Source organism: Hyposmocoma kahamanoa, unplaced genomic scaffold (assembly GCF_003589595.1).
Source record: "Hyposmocoma kahamanoa isolate Upper Pololo Valley unplaced genomic scaffold, ASM358959v1 92, whole genome shotgun sequence".
Taxonomy (NCBI): Eukaryota; Metazoa; Arthropoda; class Insecta; order Lepidoptera; family Cosmopterigidae; genus Hyposmocoma; species Hyposmocoma kahamanoa.
In genome coordinates, this window is record NW_020654748.1 from 10,045,062 (window position 1) to 10,070,530 (window position 25,469).

The 25,469-nt window shown below is 34.8% G+C and overlaps 2 protein-coding genes across 3 annotated transcripts in view; one reads left to right on the forward strand and one right to left on the reverse strand.

The window, feature by feature from the left end:
* The window catches only part of LOC113236680 (rho GTPase-activating protein 39), a 32,203-nt gene extending 25,630 nt beyond the window's left edge, over nt 1–6,573 (reverse strand). Inside the window, exons 1-3 of the mRNA XM_026472840.1 lie at nt 6,545–6,573; nt 6,265–6,355; nt 3,970–4,062 (exon numbers count right to left, since the gene is read on the reverse strand). Coding sequence (XP_026328625.1) covers nt 3,970–4,062; nt 6,265–6,355; nt 6,545–6,558 — 198 coding nt within the window. The 5' untranslated portion in view covers nt 6,559–6,573. The remainder of the gene's footprint in view (nt 1–3,969; nt 4,063–6,264; nt 6,356–6,544) is intronic.
* Nucleotides 6,574–7,957: 1,384 nt separating this feature from the next.
* LOC113236416 (dipeptidyl peptidase 3) lies at nt 7,958–25,395 on the forward strand. Of its 2 annotated transcripts, none has more exons than XM_026472458.1 (14): nt 7,958–8,046; nt 10,664–10,788; nt 11,002–11,154; nt 11,616–11,843; nt 12,472–12,598; nt 12,699–12,987; nt 13,876–14,129; nt 16,449–16,591; nt 18,540–18,651; nt 19,892–20,024; nt 21,104–21,227; nt 21,372–21,519; nt 22,345–22,518; nt 24,437–25,395. In XM_026472458.1, exons 1-14 carry the CDS (start codon nt 8,034–8,036, stop codon nt 24,592–24,594), a joined length of 2,181 nt encoding a protein of 726 aa, XP_026328243.1. In that variant the 5' UTR covers nt 7,958–8,033; the 3' UTR covers nt 24,595–25,395. The 2 variants fall into 2 exon arrangements, with proteins under 2 accessions (XP_026328243.1, XP_026328242.1); XM_026472457.1 differs by lacking the exon at nt 7,958–8,046 and adding an exon at nt 8,104–8,256.
* The last annotated feature ends 74 nt before the right edge of the window (nt 25,396–25,469 follow it).

Below are 25,469 nucleotides of genomic sequence, written 5' to 3' on the forward strand. Positions count from 1 at the left end.
TCTATTGACACTAATTACTTTAAAATGCACTAAGCACTTTTAAACGCGGCCCGCGAACCTATTTGCATACTAAAGTTTGGCCCTCAACATGTTAAAGGTTGCCCATACCTGATTTAAACTAATTAGTTGTGCTAAGTCGCTCGTGTTTCCAATTTGCATTCTGTTTAAACGGTCAATCAATGAATATACAGTACCAAACATTTGGAAACGTGCCTGTATAACTCTTGTATACAAGAAGGGTTCAAAGCAGGATATATCTAACTACAGGCCGATCTCCAGGATTTGCGTTATAGCAAAAGTGTTGGATAGGCTTGTTTACAATCAATTGTACGCTGCTTTGGCTGGATCTTTTTAGTTCATCGTAGCACGGTTTCCTTAAGGGCCGTTGCACTACTTCAAATCTGGTTCTGCTCAATAATTATATAACTAATGCGATGGGTCATGGATTCCAGGTTGACGCCGTTTACACGGATTACAGTAAGGCTTTTAATCGAATTAAGCATTCTATACTCTTGAAAAAACTTGCTAACATTGGCATTAGAGGTGACTTGTTCAGATGGTTCGCTTCATATATCAGCAATCGGTCACAGGCCATTGTTATCAACAATTACGTCTCCAGCTGGGTACCAGTTCCTAGTGATGTGCCTCAAGGATCTTTACTGGGACCGGTTCTATTTGTGGTCTTTATGAACGATATTAGCCTGTGCCTCCGATAATCTCGGTTATTGTGCTTCGCAGATGATATGTACGATGTGAAGATATACGCCAAACTAACTAGTGTATCTGACGCGGAAAAGTTACAGGTAGATCTTTATCGCGATGAGAGTTATTGTGTGGACAGTGAGTAGGACTAGGGTTGGTAAATTTCCGAGAATATTTCCGAAAATGGAAATATTCTCGGAAACATTGCGAGAATGTTTCGCAAATGCGAAATTTACATAAAAAGTTGAATACTTTGGTGCAAAAACGTTTTTTTTCGTATGAAGAAATATTTTGAAGTTAAGTTGATCGACACATTTTAATTCTTATTAATACCACAGAAATCCATTTTCGTGCAAATACTGCAAAATTTCTTAAATTTCCTTATATTTCATAGAAACTTTCCACGAAATATTTCAGAAACTTTTGGAAATTTTTCAGAACTTCTTCATTATTTTATATTTTTATAGATAATTTTAATGTGGGGATCAAAATAATGCATAACAAAGGTGATTTAAAACTTTGTATTAAATAATTGAAATTGAAAAATTGAATAATAAAAAAAAATGCTATACAATAGGTATGTAAGAAGCTTGTCGCACTTTGTACACCAATAAAGTTTTAAAATATAATCAACAATAACAATTTACAAAATAATCAACATATATTATAGTAAAATTATTCAGTGTTCAAACATCAACAATTATAATTAAAATAGGTACCTCAAGAACAAATAACAAAATCACAGATTGGTTCTTAATTATGAAAAATACTGGGATTAAAAAACTTAAGAATCAAAATAAAATATAAAACTTAATACTAATCTGTATGCAACTCATCACTGCTCCATGATGTCGTATCTGAACAGGAAGCTACTGATAATGTGTCCTCATTTCTATCATAAGGTTCTGTTAGCAAATCAATGTCTGCGTTCAGGTGGTCAATTGAGCATCGATCTGAAATCTTCGCTGTTTTATGTGGAGCGTTTAAAAGTCGCCAATTGTGTGAAACGTAACTTAGTTTTCCAGCCCTGTCTGTTGTTAATTTGTTGCGTTTAGTGGTGTGTATGTACCCAAATGTTGAAAACGATCGTTCCACTGCTGCAGAAGTTGATGGTACGGTCAAAATTTTGTTGGTCATCTGGCCCAATTTTGTTTGCCCAAAGAAATTATTCCACCATTATTTTTAATATTATTTCTAAATCTCTCAAACAATATATTATTAGAACAAATAACGTTCTTAAATTTTTTAATTAAATAGGTTCATGAAAACGATTCCTGTGCCAAATTTAATACCCTAATTTCAACATATTAACTATTAATACATATACGGTATAAAAGTGGCAAAATCTAAGTGGATTACGAATATTTATTTCATTCATTCTTTTGATGAGTATGAAATTTCCAGGAAACTTTCCATGCAATTTATGGACATTTAAGAGAAGTTACGGAAATTTACTTATTTATTGCGATTTCTTCAAAAAAAGTATTTTGGTTTTACAACCATGATATAGAACTATAACTTTTCTTAAATGTTTCTTGAATATGCGATAGTAAAAATGCAAAGTAAATATGTAAATTTCCATAAATTTCGCGTTTTGAGAATGTTTCCGAAATATTTCAAGAAACATTCAGACTGGAAAGTTTCCAATTTAGGAAAGTTTCCGGCTGCCCATCACTAAGTAGGACCTGAATGCGTCAAAATGCAGTGTAGTCACATTTGGTCGGAAGCGTAACCCCATTCACTTCAACTATGTCCTGAAGGGAGAGAGGCTGCAAAGAGTGTCTACTGTGAGGGATCTCGGCGTTATTCACGATTCCAAATTGCTCTTTGACACTCATATTGATGTCATAATTACTAGAGCCAATAAAGTACTGGGATTCGTGATGCGTAGTTCGGTTGATGCTTTCAAGATGCCAAACTAAAAATCTTATACTGTGCCCTTGTGCGTAGCAACTTGGAGTATGCCTCTCAGAACTGGAACCCAATGTATAACATCGCGTATTGAAAGAATTCAGCAAAAATTTATTCGTTACTTATGTTTTAAAATTAATCAGCCTTACCGCTCTTCAAACTATTTAGATGTCTGCAAAAGACACGATATACTTCCCCTTGAATTGCGGCGTAAAATAACAGACAAACTATCTCATTAAAATTACCACCAATATCGTCGATTGCCCCGAGCTTCTGTCTAAGATTCACTTGAGAGTTCGAGCTAAGCATTTACGTAACGATTCACTAATTCATTTACCTGTCGCTTTACAAAATTACAAACGGAATTCGTTTATATGGCGTGCGATCAATAATTTTAACAAAATTTCTGCACTTTACGATTTTGATTTGATTACCACAAACTGCGCATGTTAAGAAGGTATTATCTAATCCATTTTTTATTACTAAAGTAATCTAATTTGCGTAGTGTTACATTGTTTCTATAATGTGTCATGTGTGTGTGTGTGTGTGCACAATGTTGTTTCATTGTTTAGCGTTGTCAATGCTGTATTTTGCTTTTGCATTTTTGTCAGTAGGGAACTGTTTTTGCTTGTAATTATTTAATATAGGTTCTATTATATTGTGATACAAGCTGTTTGTACCCTCATAAGTAAAAGAAATAAATAAAAAAATAAAAAACCTACCTCAAAAGTAAGTGGAATTACGTCTATTTGCTAAGTTTTATTGAAATATCCCCTAGTTCGCCACTATACAGGACTTGACACTGGAGATAATAAAAATCGGTTCTTACTACTCAAAGTATATTGAGAGAAAAACGCCTTGAATTGGAGAAAAAACAAAATCAACCATTAAAGTAATTGCTCCTAAATTAAAGTTAGGTGCTATTTATAAAAATGGATCTTCATGCGTGAACAGCCACCCTTCGAGGTGGATACTTTTCTTCAAAATGAAATGGGACCACTATGGAAGTACCCCCTTTCCAACAAAAAAAGAATCACGAAAATCGGTTCACAAATACCGGAGTTATCGCGTAACATACATACAAAAAAAAGAACACAGACGAATTGAGAACCTCCTCCTTTTTTAAAGTCGGTTAAAAAGAAATAAAATATTCAGGAAACTGACAACCCCGCAAATGTCATTTTAGTCCCTTCCTCAAAAAAGACAGACCAATAGTGAGTAGTAATTATCTGCAGAAAAAATATGTACATTCCAAGCCACAATAATCTTTGTAACAAGAACTTTTGTTACCAATTACTTAACCAACCACAACCATTAAATAATTTTACATATATATACCTACAGTAGATAACTCACCTGTGTAGAAGCATTATAATAATAAAACCTATGAGTGTTGATGTCAAACAGTTCCCACCATTGTGATGAGTCTGTCCGCTTCACTTTTACTCCCTGCAATTTATTTTTTGAGCATATTATATACTTAGATTTTATTATTAGAGCAAGTTATTTTAATGAAAATCTGATGAATTTATTGATGCCTTGGCTGATATGGCGTCTTATACTAAATGCAATTTATTAACTTAAAAGTTTTATACTAACTGCACTAGCCTTAGCCCTAAAAAAAAATCACTTAGTATATTCACTATATTTTATTTTGTTATTCAGCACCTTAATGTTGAGTCCATGTTGTAAACTTAATTATTCATGGAAATATTCTATATATATCTTAATTACACTTCATTTCAATCCAATTTGAACAAAATGTAAACAAACAAGTCACTGACCCAACCATAGACGGTTTAGTGATGACCAATTGTAATGCCAACTACAAATGAATTAATTATTTGAATGAGTTGATTTGTTCAACTGAGTCATACTAGCGGTTTTCCCTACATTACCTTAAGGTTATTCAAAATTGTCAAAATCTTCATTTTAAGTCCTCCTTCAAATCCTTAAACTTTGACACTCATTCAATTGCGATTGAAATATTCGATTTACTAATAGATTACTAAAACTTTAATTAAATGAACCTAATGTTTTTTTTTTTGTACAGCACTATGCAACCATATATAAGTCATAGATGTATAGATGAAAAATAACCTCACTTTTGGACTACCACTTTTCAAACACAGTTTTACGGTGCTATTCAAATAAATATTGTTGGAATAAATTATAGATATCAAGTCGAAATCTTCGAAATATACGTGAGTGTTACTTGTTCGATTTATTGAGTGATTAACAAAACAGTTTTGTTTACTTTTTGTTGAAAATGGATTGGAACAGACTATATACAATTTGTTATGTAAAGATACTGTTGTTTGTACAGTAAATATCAATTTCAGAAATTTTTATTATTATTATTATTATTAACTTTGTCATATTCATAGTTATTTTTTAAGATTTTAATTTGAATTGAATTGCATACAATTATTGACTGAATAAATAAGGATCTGTTGTTATGATGCTCTTTGATCTCATTTGATGGACTCAATTAAAAACAATACAAGAAAAACATCACTGAAAACGAAGAAAAAGCCAAGATACTAACGACTCTTTATTTCGTCTCAATAAAAAATCAAACCAAATCCAAAAACAAAAGACAAATCAAAATAGATATTCTGTCAGTCTGCTGCCTGCTGGCCGGTTATACCAAGCAGGCGGCGACAAAGAAGGTCATAACAATCACTGAACTAATGATATTAAACAGTTTTAGGTTTAATGCAAAGTTATATTCAAGTTAACTTTGGTTCCTTTTCAATTATAATATATCGTTAAATAGACCAGGCCTCTCCTCATTCAGCAGGTAATGCACTTAGTTTTTTTAACAAAAAAGAAAATATAAGAATTAACGTCATTAGAGGTGAAACGAAAGCCAAGGGAAACTTGATGTATCTTTTCAATATCATGTCTAAGTTTTAAGAGCTGACAATATAGTATATAACAATAATACATGAAAATTTAAAATCTCAAAATATTATCGATTTTAGTTTCACTTTTTTAGTATGTATATACTGAATAGTTTGGTAACCTTGAAAGTTAAATGTAGTGCTACAAAAAGGTATTTTGATGCAACTTCAATTGTTTTCATGAATTAGGACTTACAGTCATAAATTGTTCAAGGTAATATCTATGTCTAGGCACTGTTGAACCAATTTCAAATTTTTCAACTCCATAAACTACTAGAATGTAAATTCACTTATATCATCAATGACAGCAAAGTATTATGTACTTTCAAGTAGCTAAAACAAAGCATGCATTTATGATATTTATGCTGAATTGATCTATTCTAAACCTTAGTTTAAATATTGTAACAATTACTTGGGTACAAATGTACAAATTGTAGAAGTAAAACTCACTTCTTAACGAACTGAGATCAAGGTCAGTTTGTTTCATGAACTTTATTTAGTTAAGAACACAGATTTAATTTTATTTTTATTTGAGATGCCACTGAATGACGATTAAACAGTCAGGGTGAAATCATTAGAGAAAATCTTAAATTAAAGTACATTTTTAAATGGGCTAGAAATTTTCAATAAAATGTTACATTATAACATTAAGGGGCAGTTATAAAGCAACATTAATCACAATTATATAAATTATAGAACCAAGGATACCAGGATATCATAATAGAAAGAAAAATCGTGAAATCACCTCAGGTGGATCCCAAACACACTCTCCAGTAGTTAGGTTAGCATACATATGCTCCTTTGTCTTGGGCTCGATTATCTCCACCCATTCTACCCTGGAATAGAACATGACTACGGTTCAACAACACTGCACTCCGCACCAAATCACAACCGCAATTTACGGAAAATTCAGGGCGTGACATTAGCGATTTCCGCGTACTTTTATTGATTTTGCAAGTTTCCAACTACGGATATTGTACGCAATCTGTCAACATATTACACTGAATTAAAATGTATCAATTTACCTCTCCGAGGACATTTTGTTTAGATTATAACAACTCGCCTACACACTATTTAGACATTGTAAACAATTTATTTGACCTAAAAATCTAAATTACGAACGAAAGAGAACCATCCATTTTGAATGTTTACTTCATTGATGGATAGGGCTTCCAATCAAAAATGTACTCGTTATTCAGAGTCTAATATTCGTAATTAGTAACTGTATTAATACGTATGAAACTTCTCTTGCATCGCGTATAAGGTCTTGAATGGCACGAGGTAGGGATGCACATTGCGATTCGATTTTTTATGAATTAGCGATTATTTGAGTCGATTCAAAATTAAGACGAATCGAAAGTCATTAGATTTTTGTTTAAATTGATTGATTGATGATTTCGTCAAGGCCAGATACGGAAAATAAAGAGAAGAACAATGCTTGTGACATTTTATTTAACATTATTATTGAAAAGTTTAGTAAGATGTAAACGATTGGCATCTGTGAAAAGCAAAAAAATTACATATTATCTTGGCAATTAAATCACGTTATAAGTGTGTTTTGTTTATTACAAATTTTGAAACGATTTTTATGCGATCGATTTTAAGAACATACGTTCCGATATGTATACACAGATCGATTCAGGAGTATAATAATTATGCTGCATTACGATCCAAAAAATCTGTTCGGAACAAAAATCGTGCATACATGGGAGTAAAATAACAGTTTATCCCAGCCGTAGTACACAAAATATTTTGGATTATAGATCTTTCAACGAATGTTTGATTTTGATCATAAGTAATTGCATTAATAGCTGTTAAAGCTTTAGCAACAACTCACTACCGCAGCTTTAGTCTTCAAAAACTATATCTTATTGCAAAATACCTATTTATATCAACGCCTTGTTTGATGTAACACAACGAACGTTCTATAATATATTATAAAATATGAAAGTATTTTTTGAGATTTGTGACTGTTATAAAAAATAGCTATTATAGTTAGTTGCATACAACACTGACCGCTGGTTTCGCGTTTAGAAAGTATGTTTCCTTCACTTTTTAAAGGCTGGCTTCATCTATTCAGAAAGGAAAGTGGATGTTCCATGTTAGGTTGGCCAATAATTGGCATAAAAGCATTGACTTATAAAAGTTTAAAATTCTCTGACGCAAAATGTCGGTTGACATAATAATGTCGGCTGACGAAGGCAACTATTGTAAATATTTAGCTGAACATTGTGACTTTTGTCAGTATTGCAGAATTGCCTTTCTTTTTTATTACACTTGTCCACATTTTTTGTTGTTCTTGACATTTAATTAATTTGTTTGTGTCTGTATTGTGAATAAGATTAAAGATTAATTAAATTCTAAACACTATTCGTAAACACATATCTACTACTCATTTCCTACTTAAACATAACCTAAAATAATTTACAGATTGTGCCATTGTGCATTTACAATCGACTGCTTAGTGCCTACAAATTGCGCTGCGTCTCTTCTGTACGTTCCCTTAATTTAAGAATGTTAATTCCCAGTAAGTAAATTATTTTAACAGTCTTAAATTGGTTGTCCTTATGTGTAATTGTTTCAGTTCCTAAAATTTATTCAATGTTGCGGACCCTGACTATTAACCTTATAAAATGCCGGCGCTTCAAATTCGCTGAATCATTTATTAGTAAATACAAATACAGTTCGGTCTCGAGAACGAATCAGCCTAAAAACTTATCGCCGATCACAGTTAATGGTCAGTACCTAGCTGAAAACAGAAATTACAAAATTTGTAAATTATTTTGACCTGGTTCATTTGAAACAGTAGGTAGTTTGGTTGGACTGTACGAAAGGGGGCAATAAGGACGCTGGAATGTTGTTGTCCTGTAGCCTTGTAAACGAACAATTTTCATCTTGATTTTCTCGAAAACTATCGCCCGCGGAATAAAATTGTTAAGAACAAAAAGTGTTTATTTATATCTAATCTATCCGAAACGAACACTAAAAATAATCTTAAAAAAATATCAAAATTCTTTATTTTCTATGGTGCCCGCTTCTTTATTTATATCTAATCTATCCGAAACAAACACTAAAAATAATCTTAAAAAAATATCAAAATTCTTTATTTTCTATGGTGCCCGCTTTCGTACCGCCTGATGAGTAGTTTTATAATTTCGTCTACTCCTATCATTATTAATTGGCTAGGAGTTCTTGGACAGTCAACTGTTTTATGACCATAAAAATTACCTTTTGATTGTCTTACTACTTTGATTTTGACCATTATATGTATGGGGTCAAAATAATTTTTTTTAGTGCTGTGGTGATCAAATTAAAAATTCTAATACTGTTTGTTAATGTTTATAGTCGTCACCAAATAAGAGGCCAAATTTGACACTTGTCATCATGACGCAAATAGAGATGCGGACTAATCATATCAGTAATAACATTATACGATTTTCATGAGAAATCAATTTGAAATTTTAAGAGTTTGAGTTTGTTTAGATTATTTTTCAGTTAATTGTTTATTTAGTGGGCCTAAAAGGCCAAATCGTGCAATTCTGTTAAAAGCAATTCATTTACAGAATTCTGTAGCAATTCCTCTTATTTTCATAAAATTGTCCCACAATTGGATTAATTGTATCCAATTCTTTTAATTTGATTTTATTATATTATTTATTTATTATTTATTTATTTTTTATTTTTTTTATTATTGTTTTATTTTATTAAATAGTTTATTATGAGAATTTAGTGTAAATAATTATGTTCATTAATAAAACGACTACATAAAAAAATTAAATTGCCAAGAAACCAAGGCCAAGAAACCAGCCGAATCATTCAAAATTTATGGTTTCATAAATTTTGAATTATTCGGCTGGCAATAAGTTAGAAGTTGTCAATGTCAACAACAAACAATCTTAAATAATGTTCATAATTTTTTCTAATACTTTTTAAAAATATTTTTTTCAACAAATTGAAGTGATTTGGTGAAATTCGGCGATTAATTTCTTACATCACTATTATTTAAAAAAATATAGCTTGAGGATGTAACTGTTTTCTGGACGTTTTGGTGTAACTCAAAATTGCATTGTATTTTGGAATTTGAGCGAAGACAGTGCTTTAAATATGCTTTGTCATATTATATAATGTTTCAATAAAATTTATGTATTTTTTTAAACTCAATTATGCTAATAATTATTTGTTTATTGTTTCATTGATCGCATTCAAAGTTACATACTATTACCTTCTTTAGCTGACAAATTTGACCTCTTATTTGGTGACGACTATAGTAGCAAGACCTCTTCCTAACTGTGGTGGAAAACATCATGATGAAACCTGCTAGTGTGTATACATTCTGTGGTGTTCTATGAATTATCAATTCACTATATTGTGTTATATGCAAGCTTCTGAATGTTCTGACCTAAATGTTTCAAAGAATTTGAAAAATTTGCATATTTACATAAAAGTAAAAGTGCTAAAATTACTGGTCAAGTAATTTCCTCTTCGGTACAATTGGTCTACTTTCCCGATCGGTCCACTTGTTTTTCCCCATTCATTTATTTCCCATTTCGTCTACTTTCCCGATAGGTCTACTTTAATGATGTGTCTGCTCAGATAATCTTAGTACAAAGTACTAAAAAAACCGACCTCAAAAGTTCGTTGAATTACATCTATTTGCCAAGTTTTATTGAAATCGGTGCGCGAATCCGAATACACGCCCTAGTTTGCCACCCTTAGAGATGGAATATTTTCTTCAAATTTAAATGCACCACTACTGAGGTACCCCTTTCCAACAAAAAAAATATCACCAACATCGGTTCCCAAATACCGATGAGTTATCAGCAGCAGCTAACGCCTACCAGTCGAATTGTGAACTTCTTCCGTTTTTTGAAGTCGGTTAAAAACAAACTGTCTACTTGATTTTGTTTTTTCAAATCATGGGTAATGTAACACGGCCATCATTATCAAAAATATAAAAAATGTACTCCATGACAATCTGCAATTATGCAATTACAAAGTGCCTTTGCAAATTTTTAAAACGAATTTTTTTTTTGTAAAATTTTATTAACTTACATAAAATTTTATATTGACATTGTATAATTTGTATTATATTGTATTGCTTACACAATTCTATGTCTCTATGCTCTAGAATCTTTTCCTTTCAGCGATGGCGGATGATATGTCTAACTACTACTTGCCCAAAACCCAGACGTTTGTTGAGCTGGACTGTACTGAGGCATTTAACAACTTGACTGATCAAGAGAAATTGTATGCGCATTATTTGACTCAGGTAAGATTAGAAATTATTTTATATCATTTTTGTGGCGTGTTTATTTATTGAAAATAGCATTTTCAAGATGTTTTCACAACTATACAATACAGTCATCAGAAAGTGTTTAAGTACCTTGTCACGGCTTAATTAACTTTAAACAAACGTTTTTAAGCCTTTACTTTAAACCACTTAAGACATGTAACCATGTATTTTTTACTATTTTATTTCTAGGCTGCTTGGAGTGGAGGTCTAATAGTCCTTCTACAGACCAGTCCCGAGTCACCACGGATCTTCTCCCTGTTACATAGAATTTTTCTCGGAGAAAGTTTGGAGTCTCTCAAGAAGTCTGCTTTGGAGATGAAGGTCTCTGAAGATGATTTTCAGGTAATAAAGATAATTATAATTTATTACTTATTATGAAAGTACCAATTCATGATAAAATTTATGAAACATATCTTTGTTTTACAATTAAATACTGTACTCAGCAAAAGACAATCAGTATATAATTATGATAATTTTTGTTTTAGAATTTATCTAGTATACATAAGCATTTGTGTGTGTGTGCGTGTGCGTGTGCGTGTGCGTGTGCGTGTGTGTGTGTGTGTGTGTGTGATGTCATAAAGAATAAAACAAACATAAATTCTTCATATTTAGATATAATTATTTGTTGTAGGTACTTGAGTACATTATCAATTCCTGTTTTATAGTAACCAATTTGAGGTGTTTTTTGACACAATATAACCTGTTACAAATGATGTGCACCTACTATATGATTTTGATACCTCATTTCTTCCACATGATGATACACACTATTGTTGTTTTTAAGTGTTGAATTTTTTAAATAGGCATTTTTAATTTATGCTGGTGGATTCTTCAGCAACATGGGTAACTACAAAGGTTTTGGGGATACAAAATTCATTCCATACCTCAGCAAGGAGACTTTTGAACAGATCATTAAAGCATCCAAAGCGTATGAGAATGATACGACACATATCACTAAGTTGTGGCTGAATACACAAAACGCTATGTACAATTTAGCGCCGAGACTAAGAAGTCTTGGATTGTCTGATAAGGTTTGTATTACATGATTATTGCGTAATATATTTTATAAAGCTAGTACAACTAGAACATTATTGTTCTTTCGTAAATAAAATTAGAGTACACAACTATCGAGTAACTGACATAACCTAAAGCACTATGAAACTTAAATGACTGCTCATAGAACAGATAGCCAATGTCTCCAACAAAGAGTTCTCGAGTGGCAGCCTCGTACTGGGAGACCCGGCGTGGGCAGACCGCCCACCAGGTGGACCGATTACCTGGTGAAGGTAGCGGTAATTCGCTGGATACAAGCAGCGCAAGACCATCCGTTATGCTGATCTTTGGAGGAGGCCTATGACCAGCAGTGGATATTTCTTGGCTGAAATTATGAGTGATAATAATATAAGTATCAGGAATTAGTCACGTTATGCAAGATACATGTATATATTATATGCATGGAGACAAGAATTTAATAGATTTACTATTACTTATTAATATTATATGCAAGCTCTGTCACTGGTTAACATTTAAGCATCATTATGCACTTATCAGACTAAACCTTTATGAACGATGGAGGGTAAAATTTTCATAGGGCAATTTTGTCAGTTTGTCTACATCTAACAGTGACTCACTGCACCTAATTAAACTATAATATTTTAGGGTGTCACAACATACTTTTCAAGTAATTGCAACGAAACTGATGCAAAGCTCGTCTCGGAATGGATGAAGTCGAAAAAAATCGAAGCCGTTAACAGTCGAACTTTCAAATCTAAACACACTGATGGACGTAAGTTTTAGGAGTTGCCATTTGTTTCTATATATCTACGCATCGCTATTACGGGTATGTGTAAACACCAATATACTGAAATATTTTAACGGTATTACAGTGCCCGTATACATAATCCACTTGGCTAGCGAAAAAACTTCGCCGAAACCGAATTTGACAATGGAGAAAGAGGTATTTAAAAATGCCTACTTTCAAATCACTAGAGGCGATTATTCTCCTCTGTTAAAATTGGTAACTGACCAACTTGAGATTGCGAAACAACATGCCGCCAATGACACTGAGAAAGATATGCTCACACATTACATCAAGAGTTTCAAAGAAGGCAATCTGGATGATCACAAAGAAGGAAGCAAATTTTGGATTAAAAACAAAGGCCCTATTATTGAAACGTAAGTAGTATAAGACCCATTGTTTTTGATACTTTTCGTTCTTTCATTAACAGTAGTAACCACGCAGTAACATTGTATTGTATGGTTCTTCATTGCCGAGCTTTGAAGAACCAATTTGTTATATTGACAATACTAACATTAGTTATTATTATTATTAATAGAAAGATAACCTTCGATCCGGATGTATGCGAACCAACGTCTTTTAGCAAACCGTGCCAGACGCTATGCCAACTAAGCCACGGAATAATTGAATATCATATAAACTTAATTACAATTATTAAAACGACATCTCTAGTCAGCTGCTGGTAGCTGTAAACGTACCTGGCTGAGTAAAAAAATAGATTTCTCACAGATAGCGGTACTGCAAAAAAGTCGTTAAAAAACCAAAAACAAAGATCTGCAACAAGCACATAGAAAAAATAGTTCGTTGGCATAGCGTATGGCACGGTTTGCAGGAGATCGTTGGTTAGAACCCAGCCGGATCGAAGGCTTTTTTCTAGTGTTCGATCTTTGTATTAATAATTAATTGAAGATCATAGTGGTGAAACATCCTGATATTCAATTAATCATTATTATGATACAAAGATCGAACAACTCATAGAATAATTCCTTAGATCTGGCAGGATTCGAACCTCGCAGAACTTTCGAATTTCTCCGTGTGCTTTTATTTCGCAAAAAAATGAATATCATTGTACGGACGGAGTAGGTCACCATTTCGAGGTTCACGAGTAATGAGCTATTTCATAAACACTGTCTTTCTTGCATGTTAACACAAAATAAAGTTCATCTCTATATGATTGTACACCATCATCAACAGACACACAAGTTTCAATTAGCACCATTCCATTGTAAAGCATGCGTCTTATATTAATTAAAAAATATTCACAGATACATAGGTTTCATAGAGACCTACAGAGATCCAAGTGGCCAACGTGGTGAATTTGAAGCGTTCGTAGCAATGGTCAATAAAGAAATGTCAAAGAAGTTCAGCGAGTTGGTTATCAGTGCTGAGAAATTTATCACACTTCTCCCTTGGGGACGTGACTTAGAAAAGGACGAGTTCAAACGCCCTGATTTCACGAGTTTAGATGTCCTCTGCTTCGCTGGAAGTGGAATACCGGCAGGCATTAACATTCCTAACTGTAAGTTATCACTTAATTATTTAAGGCTGCTAACAGATTGACTGCATGTTTACAGTTAATGCGTTCACGCATTTACCGTAATCAACTTCATGCAGCCGAAACCACGACTGCATGAAGTTGATAACGACTTCACGCATTAGCTACATGCAGGCGATCTCGGCTGCGTGAAGTTTATTTCGACTGCTTGCAGTTAATGCGTGAAGTCGTTATCAACTTCATACAGTCGAAGTCTCAGATAATGACTTGTTTATTTATTTATTAGGTTTAACATCTGGGTACAATATTACTTACTATATCTTATGATACCTTTATAAGCGATGTAATTGCCTCAAAGACTTAGAGGTAAACACAACATGCACTGAAACAAAACTATGTTAAACTAAAATTTTAAATAAAACTAACACAAATGACAATATGATTAGAAATTGATGCGTACACTACTTTTGCTATTGAATTATTTAACTGAACTTAATAATAGGAAATGAAACTATTTTTCCGCATTTAAATCGCGTATATTTGTTTTTTCAAACAAACCAACGTTTCGGGCCCTTTACAGGTCCCATGGTCACGGTTGACTGAGGTGGTACAGTCATCAACCAGTTATGTCTAATATTAATGCAAACCATCCTATTTTTTCACTATAGTTACAAAAGTTATTAATTAAATACCTTATGTTTAATTTTGCAAAGAAACATTCCAATTTATGCTACATTGTTTACAAATTATTTTATTGTTACAATATGAATTTTTATTAAGTTAAATTTATTATTTACTAATAATGGAAATTAGAATAAATTAAAACATATTAATTAGTATTGCGGTCGTATGTCTGTTTGGGATTTTTCATCAGAGGAAATACTGTATCCCAAACTGGTAGCACGGAGAAACCATCTTTCCTGTTGAAATTAGATGCGAATAAGTTGAAGATTCCACGCCAATGCCGCAGGCCCCGTGTGAAACCACCAACAATCGAGCGAAGACCTGCCATTTTACCTTACATGAGAGGTGTTACAGATAACGTCGGAAGAGTCCTTGGGTGTGCATCTATCAAGACCTATTTCAAGCCCCTGTAGAAGATTTCTGAGTTCCTGAGACCCGTGAAATGTAACATCCCCTTACAGGATGCAGGTTTGATAAGCTTGACTGCGAGTGCGGTCTCTCTTATATCGGAAAAACGAAGCGAAGTATTTGTACCCGCTTCAAAGAACATATAGCTGATGTCAAACACCGTCGCGTAAACAAGTCTGCAGTCTGCGAGCATGTCATGGATAAACCTACACATTCAATGAAGTTTGACGAACCCCAGGTCCTTGCAAAAGAAGTCCGTTATCTACCCAGGATGCTGTGAGAGGCCATTGAAATTAAAAAACATCCTAATTTCAACAGGGAAGATGGTTTCTCCATACCACCAGTTTGAGATCCAGGATTTCCTCTGATGAAAAATCCCAAACAGACATAAGACTGCAGTGCTAATTAATATGTTTTAATTTATTCTAATTTCCATTATTTATTAATAATAAATTTAAGTTAATAAAAATTCAGATTGTTACAATAAAATAATTTGTAAAACAATGTAACGAAAATTGGAATGTTTCTTTGTAAAATTAAAAATAATGTACTCAATTAATAACTTTTGTAACTATATTGAAAAAATAGGGTGGTTTGCATTAATATTAGACTATTAGACATAACTGGTTGATGACTCTACCACCTCACTCAACCGTGACTATGGGACCAGTAAAGGGCCCGAAACGTTGGTTTGTTTGAAAAAACAAATATACGGGATTTAAATGCGGAAAAATAATTTCATTACACCTTACGATTTCACGCATTAACTGCATGGCTCCATACGGACTATCCAGTCAATCATGGAGCCTGTATCCTCAACATGGCTACCGCTCTGCCACCTCAATTACGGATCGAGCCAGCAGATCTTACGAATTTACGTACGTGCTTGTGGCGGATTTTTTTATTGGGTTTAAACGGTTTTTTTTTGCCGTAGCGCCACCTGTGAGAACTTATATAGTTGCAACCACGTTGAGGCAACAGACAATGGTTCGAGTTCAGGTGGTTGGAAGAAATTTTTCTTTTCGAGTTCTTAGGTTTTCGCGATTGTTACACATAGGAAATGAAACTATTTTTCCGGATTTAAATCGCGTATATTTGTTTCGTCGGTTTGTTTGAAAAAACAAATATACGGGATTTAAATCCGGAAAATAGTTTCATTTCCTAAATTTTTCTTTGTTTTTGTTTGATCTTTGTATCAATAATTAGAATAAACAATTTTTACGCCAACGAAAAAACGCTTCTTTAACACAGATGACGAAATTCGCGAGAACGTCGGTTTTAAGAACGTGTCGCTAGGCAACGTGATTCCAGCATCGTACAAGGGAAGAGACATGCCGTTTGTTTCGGAGGCAGACAAGGCAATGCTTGAGAAGTACAAAATTGATGCATTTGAGGTTAGATTTGCATATAAGCCATTTATAACTCGATCATTAGAATATGTTGGCTAGATATTTTGAACTTAAATGCACCTTAAAATCGTTGATATAAAATTTAATTAATAATAATAATGTGCTAGACTTATCACACCAATTACTTAGTCTCAAACTAGGGAATCCCTTCTACTGTGAGTACCAGAGCAACGGAATTCGCTACTATATATATACTACCCAGAACAAACAATTTAGATAAGTTCGTTTTAAAATTGGTTCTACCGGGAATCGAACCTGTAAAAGTGTACGTTTACACGTAATGTAAGTTTACACGTTGTAAACATGTATATGGTCTATAACTCTGTAGCTAACCTAAGCATGAAACTACGGACCCATTATGTCGTGACGACGAATAGTCGTGCAGTTTAAAGTGTCGTGCCTTGTATATTTAAATGAAGTTGTTCACACATAGAACAACACGTTTAACTGTCGTTCGCGCGTTTTTTGACGTTACGACAGATTGTCGTAACAATGGGAAGAGCTAGAACGACAGTTGTCCAACTATAAAATATCACGATAAAAATATGACGACAGATAATCGCAACTTCAAATGATCATACCGTGCAAACGACAAAGCGGCTTCCGGGAACCGATGAATTGTCTTCACGATCTAGTGGGAATAGCTAAGACACGACAGTCGTTCAACGATAAAATAAGGTAACCCATCACAAACTCGAATTCCTTTTTTTCGAATTTCATTACTCTGAACACGGTAGGCTTTTTTACATTAGTGCGATGAGATTTTGTATAAATTTGCAACACAGAAATGTCTTACTGCAGAAATATCGTTTGTCGTAAAACTTATTATTAGAATAATTATTCGCATATATATTATTTGGGCAGAAGTTTGTTTGATCGATTGATGTTTGTTATATAATTTAGATTGCTGAAAATTCGATTCGACAAAATTATTATTCTTCGATAAAATTGTACCGCCGTACAATTTACCAATTTACCGTACCTTTGCTGGTGCACTGCAAGTCCCACTTACGTAATTTTCGTCAAACCATTGTGCTTTGTTTTTGCTGTCATCTGAAATGTAATATAAAAAACAATGGTCTAACGAATAAATAACGTGTAACTTTTTTTACGTTTGCATTTCCTAGTTGGTACGACCCCCTCCTGCAGGTTTAGGTTAGGTTAGTATATGAAAAAACCGCACGAGCCGAGTAAGCGAAGCGAGCGTGGCGCAGCTGCAGCAGGCGAGTGCCAGAACCGAATTTAAACAAATTCGTTTCCTAGGTCGTACCAGGACCTGGCCGGCGTGTGCTAGAACCGCAATTCCTAGCTGATTCGACCCTTTCCTGTGGGTTTAGGTTAGGTCAGAAGCCGTACGAACCGAGCGAGCAAAGCGAGCCACTACATCTCGATCAAATTAATTTGCACCTCGTTTACTATATTTTCTAAAGACACGAGGTGCTATGTTAATTTTAGGATTTGTATTGTGTGACACGTTCTAATATATTTAATATCGGTAGAAATAATTTAAGAAAATGGATATCGTTTTTTTTTACGAAAATAAAATATTCAGTTACATATATTGGTGAAATGGTAAATTGGGAAAAAAAGAATCGGGAAACGAATAACTTGTCAATATGTCAAAATAGTGAAACATTAAATGGTGTATATTAAATTGTGTTTTCGGACAAATGAAACAAAATCTATTTAATAAAAGTTTAAAGGTTTTCGGGAAAACAAAATTTTGTAAATCATGTTTATACTTATGAGTAACCATGAATTAAACGTCCACGATACAGTCACCACAGATAGTTGTGATATGGAAACAGGCTAGACGCGACAGTCGTCCAACGATAAATAAAACGTTACGACATAATGGGAACGCGCCCTACCACTAACTATTCTGGAAGCTCCATGCTAGTAACAAATATAATTTTTTTACTGACTTTGACAGGTGCAAGTTGGACTGCACGAACTCTTAGGCCACGGTAGCGGCAAGCTCTTCCGTGAAACGGCGCCTGGAGTTTTCAACTTCGATAAGAACAAGGTTAAAAATCCATTAACAGGTAATTAATTCACCCGATCACTTCTATCTTTTACAGAGTACCCATTACAAATTAGCTATATATTTGCAGCATATTGAAATGGTTTAATTCATTATTCCACCAAATCAGCGGTTAACACTTATTTAGCACTTTAGTCCAGTTAAAGTTTATTCGTTCAGTCAGGTTTTGAGGTCGCATGAAGGACGTCTTTATTATTTTTGCCCCAGAGAATAATGTTCTTTTTCTTTTGTCTCCATTTTAATTTTGAAATTTTAGAACTCGAAGTAAACACCGAAACAATTTCGTTTGTAGAGTATAAATATCATTAATAATAACGGAATTACATACGCTAGGCAGAGACTCCAGCCTTATAAAAAATGTATGAAAGATTAGTGGAAGATTTTAAACCACATATTATGTTTTTGTCAAATTTTATTCATCTGCGGCTCTAGGACCCCAGTAGCCGATGTAAATGCCGAAAATGACTTTCATACAAAAATAATATTGTCGCCAGTATAAAATATATTCAGGGATGTAAAGCGTCAATGGCATCTCAAGCTTAATTCTTAAGATCTACAATCACCTCTACGGCACTTGTAAGAAGAACGTTAATGTTCAAAGTGTCATGTACCTAAAACAATGTTTCTGGTCTTGTAATATGGAAGAGCACGCTAGTGGCTAGCGCGACGAAGTCCACCGATTATGCGCTGGGGTAGCGGCAAACGGAAGGGAGCGGACGCTGCGGTACGCTGGCGGTAGCTCGCGGTTATCGTAATCGATGTTCCTCGACAAATCCAGAATTTGTACTATACCGAACAAGCGCAGTGTGCGCTGACGGGCATAACATTATCTGCGACGCTCACCGTCCGCCGGTTAGAAAATTCATCATAACTCTTGGCAAACGTGTAAAGTTCCCAACCCGCATCAAGCCAGCGTGGCTGACTATGGTCTAATGCCCTCTCCTTATAACCCATCAGTGGACGTGTAATGCGTTGACGACCGCAAAAATCTTTGAAACGACCTATTTTATTTTATAATATCAAGTGATGGTACGGACAAGTCGTGCGCCTGGTAGTAAGCGACACGGCTATCCATAACAGTTGCAGTGCCACTCAGAGCTTTAAATCGCAATGACCTTAGGGGTACTGCCACTGCGCCCGTCACCCTGAGATATAAGTAGACAAGTCCCAAGTGCCTATAATTTCACCAGCACCCTTGATCTGTTGAAAAAATTACACATATTTGTAAAACAATGTTTTAGGGGAACTCATAACGTCATGGTACGGGGAGGGTGATACTTATGACAGCAAATTTTCAAACGTGGGTTCCGCATTCGAAGAATGCCGCGCCGAAGCCGTCGGCCTCTACCTCTGCTTGGAACCAGAGATTTTGAAGTAAGCTGAAATTAAAACTATTTAACACTAATGTCCGTTTACTCCAATGGACTCTAGCGGCATTTATAGGGCTCATTCAGAGTGCAGGCGCGGGCGCGGTGGCGGGTGCGAGCGCGCGGGTCTTTGCGTCTTCCCTTTCACAGTGCCGAAGCGGGTACGAGCGGGTAGATCAACACGTCGAAATCGCAAACGGATGCTACACTAAGCGTTGTGAAGATAAGAGCGGACCGAGCCAATAGATCTACCCGCGCCCGCCTCGAGACAGGCGCCGGCGCGCGCGGCTACTGTGAACGCAACGAGCGTCTACGTCCTTTTCATTTACACGCACCCGCGCCCGCCGCCACTCTGAGGCTCTGAGAGTCGTATTCTAGAACTCTACTCTACTCAATGCTCAAGTCAGGATTTGAGTGTGGTTTGAAGCACTCGAAATCATACTCAAGTCCCTGCCATTACGGTCGTATTTCCGGTTTCAAAATCATATTCAGATCCTGACTTGAGCATTGAGTAGGGTTCTGGAATACGACCCTGAATAAGGCCATACAAATTACACTTAAGGCAATACGCACAGCCACAGTAATAATAATAATCTGCCAGATAATGACACCAATTACTTTGTCTCAAACTAGTAAATTCTCTGTATTATGAGCACTACAGCAAAGGAAACAAACCAGTTTAGAAAATTTCATTTCCAAAATCTGTCCTACTGGTAACCAAACCCGGGACCTCCTCATCCAGCCTCACAGTGCATACTGTAGGGATACAGAGGTCGTAAAAAGGTGTATACATATATATCATACTAAATATTAGAGCAGTGCAAATGTACACTGGGCTGTGATCGTCACATTTGTGATGATACGCGGTAATCTTAAATAACGCGTGTACGCACGGCACACCATTTGTTTGAACACAAAAACAAAACAGATTATTTGCTTATGAGCCCTTAGTTAACATGTTAAAAGTACTCTCGGTAAAATTGTGCCAAAATTAAGGACATCTAGACCATAAGTTTATTGTCCTATCCTTGTGTACAGCATAGTGAATGCTTCTAAGGTCTACTTTTCTGTTCTAACATGTTAAAGGATATTCGGTTACAAGGCAGAAGAAGCTGAAAATGTTATATACGTCAACTGGCTCAGCTTGTTGTGGAATGCGTGCGCGAAAGCGCTGGAGTTGTACCAACCTGCGACTAAAACTTGGCTCCAGGTAAGAGAAATTACTCCTTTGAATATTATTTCAGCTTACCTAGATTTTAACTGGAAATCGGGCTTGATGTATCAGCCGTAAACAATCAAGTTTACGTACATAATATCATTTATAAAAAGCACAGTCTTTAATCATTCATAACAGGCACACGCGCAGGCTCGATTCGTCCTTATGAGATTACTAGAATTGGAAGGCAACGGGATGCTAGAAATTACTGAAACGGACCCTGGCAAGAATTTACTTATAAAGTTGGACAGGAGCCGCATCAAAACAGACGGGAAAAGAATCATAGGTTTGTATGAATAACGTTTCTTGTGCTGGGGCCACACTTGCGCCTATCATCACGAAGCAATGCGTGCCGAAGCTTCGTATGTTTAGCTCGCAAAAAGTTATCGCGCTAATGCGGTTGGTCACACTAGTGGCTTCGTAATGTTACGTTTGTGTAATTACCTAAAATGACCGCAATACAATATCCAGACGTATAGACTAATATCTATGACTATGACCGACATCTTCCTTTACTTCTACATGTGTGCTAGCAATAACTTTTTTATGTTGGATATTCTTTGGAGCTAATATGATGGGTTCAACTTCAAAATTGCAAGACCATTTCTTCGTTCCACACCATTTGGTATTTAGAGACAGACTACGTCGAATCTGTCCGAGTCCAACGATCGAAATAAACAACGATAGTCTGACTAAGCGGCGCCATGTTTAACGCGCTAAAATCCTTTGATGTGCCGCCACCCGAGTGATAACTTGTACGCAGCCCGAACATTCGCGATGATAATGGGTGGTTATACCAGCGTGCATCGTATCATAATGCGAAGATTCGTGATGACAGACGCAAGTGCGACCCCAGCAATAAATGACCTTATAAAATTGGGCTGCGTCTCTTGATACAAGTTGTGACCTGTGAGTAGTCATCTTCATGGACCTGTCTAACGGTCCTGCCCGGCCATTTGCCCGTTGGGTATTGGTCGAATATCTGAAGAAACTTGTATGACTACTTAGTGTTAACTGGCCGTTACACACTCTTGTTCTTCTAAATGCTATGCAATAGCGTCTGTGATTGCAACAAAGTGAATTTAATTGAATTCTGTGTTATTATATACAGGTGAATTTCTGGTAAAACTGCAAACTATCAAGTCGACGGGCGACGTGAAAGCTGGCAACAAATTGTTCGACAAGTACTCCAAAGTGGACGGCGCATGGGCATCATGGCGAGACATCGTGCTTAAACATAAACAGCCTCGCAACATCTTCGTACAGGCGAATACCGTTAACAATGGTAAGGAGACATTATTTCACATCTATTTTTTTTTACTAAATCATTACACATTACCAAAAATAAACATAACAAAGTATAATATATTTTTTCGTTGACCGTCCATCCAGTCCCGTAAGAGGTAGCAAATATTTATGTCGCTAATTTGGAATATTTTTTATTGCTAAAACTGTTTGTTATCTTGAGTATATAGAGGTTTTTGTTAAGTCCTGTCACTGATCAATGACCCTTTAAAAAAATATTTGTAATCTTTTTAAATTTTTAGATCATGAGGTCAAACCTCTCTTGACCTATAACATAGTATAATAACTTAATAAGACAAGTAGTCCCAACTCCCGGCGTATCAATACCTACACGTCTCTCGAAGCGTAGGGTTGTCACCTATTTATTTTAGTTCCTACAGCTAGTAAACATAATTTGAAAAAAAAAAGTATTCATCACAGTATTCGTGTGCTATATTGAAATGACCTTTGCCGAATGCAGTACTTACACAATATTTTTATATCAACATCGCGGGTTGGTATCTCAGTAATGGGAGTATCATTACGAAATAGCAATAAAATGCTGAACAACTCTGAATTTAATTCTGGTTCAAACAACATTGAAACACAACTATAAACGCGTCGTCTAAATTTGATGTCATTGGCACAGCGCGTGCGATGGCCCGCATGATGCATCTCGAAATTATGCGAATATTTGCATTTGTACATGCACACATACAAGCCGCGCTATTACGTTTATATAGTTACACTACTTGTTTTATTATACTTACCCCTAACGATGTTTTTGGGTAATAGATGAGTGTATACAGGGTGTAAATTTGAGACGGGGCAGCAAGGCCAGCCACCTTAATCGTTGTAGTTACAGGAAAACGGTTCTAGAAGACTATCCATGAATTTTAAAGATATTTTGATTGGCATTCACAGATTTTGGAAAAATGGTACAGTCAGCAAGATAAAAGGCAATTTTTACAAAACGTTGTAACGTCTCTTGTTAAGGATCAATAGTCTCTATGGGACCAACTGAGGTAAAAGTACTCGAAAGGTCAGAAATCGTAAAAAGCTTTTTACCATACATTTAATAGGGACATACTTCGTAATCAGTTATTCTAGGTTAAGGAATTAACAATGAGGAAACTAACAAATTGACAACGTATTATGTATTTCAAAATAAAAACAATAACAAAAAGCAAAATAACATAAAAAATGTATGATAGTAAGTGCTCGAATTTATTGCCGCCTTGGCGGATGCATCGATTCGCTCTCTTCCGCAAAGAGCAAATTAGCGGCTGAAATTTTACTCGGATGGATTCTATTGAAAATTGTTGCAAGTGCGTCTTTCAATTCTTGAACACTTGTATTTTTTTATAAATTACATTTAACTAATACATAATACGTTGCCAATTTGTTAGTTTCCTTAACTACCTAGAATAACTGTTACTAAATATATTATGTCCCTACAAATTGTATGGTAAAAAGTTTTTTGCGATTTGTGACATTTCGAGTACTCTTACCTCAGTTGGTCCCGTAGAGACTATTGATCCTTAACAGATACCGGATCGAATGGTATAAAAAAAAGTTTTGTAAAAATTGCCTTTTATCTTGCTGACAGTACCATTTTTCCAAAATCTGTGAAAGCCAATGAAAATATCTTCAAAATTCATGGATAGTCTTCTAGAACCGTTTTCCTGTAACTAAAACGATTAAGGTGGCTGGCCTTGCTGCCCCGTCTCAAATTTACACCCTGAATATACCTTAAGAATTCCTTTACACTCATTTATATCTCATATTTTCACATCTAATCTTTTCCTCTTTCACTTCCTAATCACATTTTCGAATTTCGGTTTTATAAGTTTCCCCATTTAAAAGAACAAGAAAATGGGAATGACAAGTTAACAAACAAAAAATAATTTTACTTTTAGGAGGTAAAGTCGAACTGAAGCTGTACCAACCGACCGCAGAAGGCATGATCCAGTCTTGGACAGAACGGTTCCCCGTCACGAATGTTCATGATATTCTGGAGCAATTGGCCGAGGCCGATAAGGTTCATTATGAAGACCTCTTGACCCTTGAAGGTTAAAGTGTTTGTCGTCATCAATTGGTGTATGTTTATATGTTTGAATGTTGACTTTGTATGTAAACTAATCACGGTACATTTATTATTATGTGGTTTGGTGGAAAGAAATAAGCACGTCAAATGAAAAGTTGTATATTAAGTAGTTTTCCTTCTTTGGGTAGCTGTTCTGGGGGCCTACCACAACATTCAAAAATCAATATTTCCAACTCAATTTGTATCATGAAAAATCTGTCAACTAAGTAATGTATTATTGTTAAAATACTTTCTATTCCTTGTTCCAATATTGTCTATTCCATGCTTAAAATAGGAGAGAAATAACGCTATATGAACTGCATAATGCCATTCTTTCTTTTTGAAGACCCTTTTTGTCCAGTCGTAGTATAACGAGAAATCGGTGAAATAGTCGTAGTATAATAACAATCGGTGAAAGCGCATAAAGTCACGATATAAACATCATTTATTTAATGATAAACTATTTCCCATGTATTAATAAATAATAAAACATCGAAGAGATTTATGTAATTAAATAACTTAGTTTTAATTGTCACTAATAATTAGAAAATAAATTCGTAATTAAAATTATTTCCACTTCGTCCTATTTTAAGGAGGTTGTGGTATGCCCCTGATCTCTCAAACAACGAGGAATATGACTGGTTCACTTGTTTACGGAATCCAACCAAGATAAAACAGAAAGTTAAAAGTAACGTGACATATTTACATATTTTGATCTTTTTTATTTACATGGTCCTTGAAAAGTAAGTTCACTAGATTTGTGAATATTTCAACTTGATCGTAATAAATAACATGCATTATAAATATTTAGTCTTTTATTTCGAATTTACGTAACTACGTATTATTATAATATTATTATAATACTA